Consider the following 4,330-nt stretch of genomic DNA (forward strand, 5'->3'; position numbering starts at 1 on the left):
AGGAAACAAAGGGACTAGATAGCCTATTGGGTATGGAAGTAGGGTGTATTTATATGTAATTAATCCCCTGTGAGCTGCAACTGATGGTGTAACATTTATTCTTGGTTATGTCGGTATTTCCCACCAGCAGAGCATTAAGCAACCATGGCTTTTATTTTTTATTTTTTACAAATGGAGCACAATGTGGAGCATACTGTACACACAGTAATGGTGCAAAGACATTTTTAATTTCTTTGTTGACACCTGCAGGGGGCATCATCTGCCTGTTGTATCATCTGAAAGCTCCGTTAAAGAAGGAGGATCCAGTTTTGTTTATAATGACTAAAACATTCAATACGTTTCTGTTCACTTTACTTGAAACATATGCCCTAGTTTAATCCAGGCACGATGTGTAGTTTTCCACTTTCAAAATGTATGCTTACATAATACACGAAACCACACTGCAGATATGATGTAAGCCAAGGGTTAATGTGATGACGTTGACCTCAAGGGGGAGGTGTAGCATCACACTAGAAATGTAGCATACATTGGTTTGTCTCTGGGCTGCACAGCAGATGATAAATAGTATTAATCGTGTTGTTCTAATTGGACAGATTGACGATACATGAGCCTCCACTCTTTTCTGCTTCTATTTAACTTTTTTTTAAAAATTGTATTAATTGTAAAACATTTTAAATCTAGAATCTCAACCGCAAATGGGAACATTTAATTTTATATTTTGTTATTACACTTAATTCCCGAAGGTATGCAATCTGAGGTTTTAATACCAAGCCATATAAAATAGGTAGTTATTTTTTCAACTAGTTACAACTTCAGATGATGCGAACTTAACATGCTTTTGTGAGAAACATAATGCAGTTTTGTATTTGTTCATGTCATGATTCATCTCAATTAAGTAAAATTGCAAATGGGCTATGATATCAAACAATACATTATGTCATATTAGATATATCTAGAAGTTCTGTTCAGCAGTTTCTAACTTAGCTTTGAAAGAAATGTCAAATCAGACCTTAAGATACTGATTCCAACCATAGACCTGTGGGAATTTCCCTTTAGTAAGATACTGTACTTGTGAATATTTATTTCATTCACACAGATAATTCAGTGTCTTGTGACTCTCGTGACTTTTCTAAACTGCTGTGAGATTAATTTGCACCTGCTAAAAACAATGTAGAAATGCAAAAATAAATGCATTTGTATTTGTGTTTCACCAGAAAGATCTTAAAACGATTACATTTGTATCTAATAAGATGTTATAATGCTTTAATTTAGGCTTTCACATATCTGCCATCTTTCTTGCTCATTATCATATCTCTTTTGCTTTAAATTTGCATGTGTGTTACTCAAAGTGACAATTACTGTAAATCTAACATGACTGAAGCCCTCTGCCCTTATGGTCGCTTTAGAGGATTCATAAAAGATTATAGCAAGGGATTAGAGTGGGATGAGACACTTTAACTTGACACATTTTGAGTATTTACACTATGGACTTTCCTCTGCCGCTTCAGAGTGGCAAGATGAGAATGTAATGAGGAAGTGACACTGAATGTGCAATATTTTACATTTCTAGATTTAATCCCAACTGCAATACGACCTCTGCAGAGGAAAAGGATCCTGTTCTACACTAATATATATTGTTTGTCAAATTACTCTTATTTGTTGCTGTTATCTGTTTAAAAAATAAACAACTTTATATTATAAATATATTTTGTATCTCAAATCCGTGAATGTATCATTTAGTTTAAATGGCAGGTAATCAAACCGGCATGTATAGTTCAGAGTCAAATGAACACAGGAGTACATTTCTTTTCATGCATGCATTTATTATCTAGTCAAAACTAATTATTTTCCCTTTTTCATATTATTCATGAAAATGATGCCACTGGTAGACCAGTAAAACACATAGTTACAAGAAAGTATTTCACGTGTGATTACAGATTCATCATTGCAGAAAGTTTGATCACATTTCAGCAGGTTTAACTTGATTTGAGAGTTGAGATGTTTTTGAGTGCACAATGACTCACACTCACTCACTCACTCACTCACTCAATCACTCACACACTCATTTACTTACTCACTCATATGCTCACACAGACACACAATTGCTGTGCAGGATAACCTCCACAGCAAATGTATTTCGTTACAATTGTTAGTTTATACATATTAACAGATGAGATTCAATTCCTCAGTGTGTTTAGTCCAGAGTCCGTTCATCAAAACCATAGATCCATTTGGCAAAAGTTCAAGACTTTTTTTTCAAAGGATCTTTTCAAAACTCTGGAAGTGATCAGTAACAAAAATGTCCAAAGATTTGAGGATATCATCGTGATTAAGACACAGAGGACACTTCTGTCTTGCTGGCAGAGACTGAGGTCTCATCCTCCACCATGCCGCCCATTCCAATAGTGCTCAGCATGCAGTTACGGAACTGGAAAAAGAGCAAAAAGGATGTTGAAATAACAAACATGTCATGTGCATTGTGGTGGGTTCCAACACTGAAAAATTAAGATAATTTTCATATAAACCAACCTGTTTGTTCATCAGCACATAGATAACAGGGTTGTAGAGGGCTGAGCTCTTTGCAAAGAAGGCGGGGATAGATGCTGTCATGGCGGTGAAAGCAGCTCCCTTGTTCAAGAAGATCCAACCGGCAAAGGAGGCATATGGCACCCAGGCTATCAGGAAGCCAAAGACCATCAAGATGCACATACGTGTCACTTCCCTCTCGGCCTTCTGGGTAGACTCTGACTCCTGCTGCTGGGCTGCGGCCTGAAGTTTTGAAGACCAGAAAACATTGTCAGAATTCACAGCACAATAATAATAATTGTATTTCTTTGAGGTTTGTGAAATAATGTAAATATTTCATGAACTTACAGCTTTTACTGTCAGTACAAGACTTCCGTAAGAGAAGAAAATTAGGAAAACGGGAGTGAAGAAGTGGACAACAAACATGTACATGACGAATGATTCGTTGTTGAAGCCTGGAGCCAGAGTGTAGTAGTCAGGTCCGCAGGAGCACTGCAAGCCCTCAGGAAGGTACCTGTGTAGGTTTAAGGAGAGAAAGTATTGCAAATCATTAAGACTTACAATAAGCTGTACATTTACACTATCTAACAACCTCACGACTAAACTTTCTCATTGTCTTAAGCCTGAATGGTTTGTTTGAGTGGTTTTCAATGTTTTTAAATCTTAACTGTCAGGTTTTAGACATTTAAAGTCATATTTTTTATAACTAAGTAAAATGGCAAATACAAATGTGAATTACCTGGACCAGCCCACCAGTGGGGGTGCAGCACATGCAGTAGCCATGACCCAGGTGCAAAGAACTCCAATTCCTGCGTGAGTATTACTGAACTTGAAGCTTCCCATGGGTTTGCAGACGACAATGTATCTCTCAACAGCCAGGACTACCAGGGACCAGAGAGAAATTTCACCTGTCGAGAGAAAGAGCATCACAAAGGAACTTTTCAGCTGTTGAACATTTAAGTAAGCTGAAAGCCCAACTTATGTACAGTATATCTCAGTCATTATCAGGTTTTACAAATGGCCTTTCATGAAATGATAACTGCTCTGTAGGAAATTATTAAGTACTGAGGAAACTTTAAAGGGGATTTAATAGCAGTTCAACTATTATGAAAGAATAAAGTTGACTTTTTACCTCCAAGTGTGGCCATGAATCCCTCAATAGTGCAGAAAGTGGGTCCAAGAATGAAGTAGCCGTTGATAGCAGATGTGAAGGTGATGGTGAATCCAAAGAAGCACATGATCAGTCCAGCCACAGCCAGGTTGACCAGGATTAAGTTGAGAGGCGTCTGGAGCTTCTTGTTCTGAACTGTTACCAACAATGTCAGAGCATTGATGGGAGTTCCAGTGCAGATCAGGAATACCATGTAGAGAGCTAGAAACTTGAATATCATGGGATCTACCAAATAATACTGTGGGTATTCAAAGGGACTTCTAACAATCCCGCTCCTGTTGGACAATGGGATGTAGAAGTTATTGCCTTCTGTGCCATTGGGCTCCATTCCTCCTTCCCACACCATCTTCAGTTGCCTTTTTTGCCGGAGCTTCAAACGATGGACAGTGGCAAAAGTGTTTGAGATCACTCAGTAGTTAACAGTGGAATAAGCCAACTCCCACAGCTTATGCTGTCTTGGTTGGTCTTTTATACCTTATCGAGGTTATCCCTAAATTGGCAAAATTAGATTATAAGAGGATTGTGAGGAAGTGGAAAGCTCAAGACTGATAATTGACTTTAAAAAGTTGTGATGGACAGTGACCTACATTTGTACATGTATATATATATATATGTTATATTTTGAAAAAAATA

General features: G+C 37.5%; 1 protein-coding gene across 1 annotated transcript; it reads right to left on the reverse strand.

The window, feature by feature from the left end:
• Positions 1–2,329: 2,329 nt before the first annotated feature.
• Positions 2,330–4,043, reverse strand: LOC115007891 (green-sensitive opsin-like). Its single transcript, XM_029430991.1, has 5 exons — positions 3,659–4,043; positions 3,266–3,434; positions 2,875–3,040; positions 2,530–2,769; positions 2,330–2,428 (listed from the first exon to the last, which is right to left on the reverse strand). The coding sequence occupies exons 1-5, from the start codon at positions 4,041–4,043 to the stop codon at positions 2,330–2,332; spliced, it is 1,059 nt and encodes a 352-aa protein (XP_029286851.1).
• Positions 4,044–4,330: the final 287 nt, after the last annotated feature.

This window comes from Cottoperca gobio, chromosome 5, assembly GCF_900634415.1.
Source record: "Cottoperca gobio chromosome 5, fCotGob3.1, whole genome shotgun sequence".
Lineage (NCBI taxonomy): Eukaryota > Metazoa > Chordata > Actinopteri > Perciformes > Bovichtidae > Cottoperca > Cottoperca gobio.

Excerpts from the sequence above, each read along its gene's own strand:
- LOC115007891 (XM_029430991.1), bottom strand. The coding sequence starts at position 4,043 with ATGGTGTGGGAAGGAGGAATGGAGCCCAATGGCACAGAAGGCAATAAC. Across the intron at positions 3,435-3,658 it reads ATTCATGGCCACACTTGGAG|GTGAAATTTCTCTCTGGTCC; the intron begins GTAAAAAGTCAA and ends TTCTCTCGACAG. Across the intron at positions 2,770-2,874 it reads TTGTACTGACAGTAAAAGCT|GCCGCAGCCCAGCAGCAGGA; the intron begins GTAAGTTCATGA and ends TCAAAACTTCAG.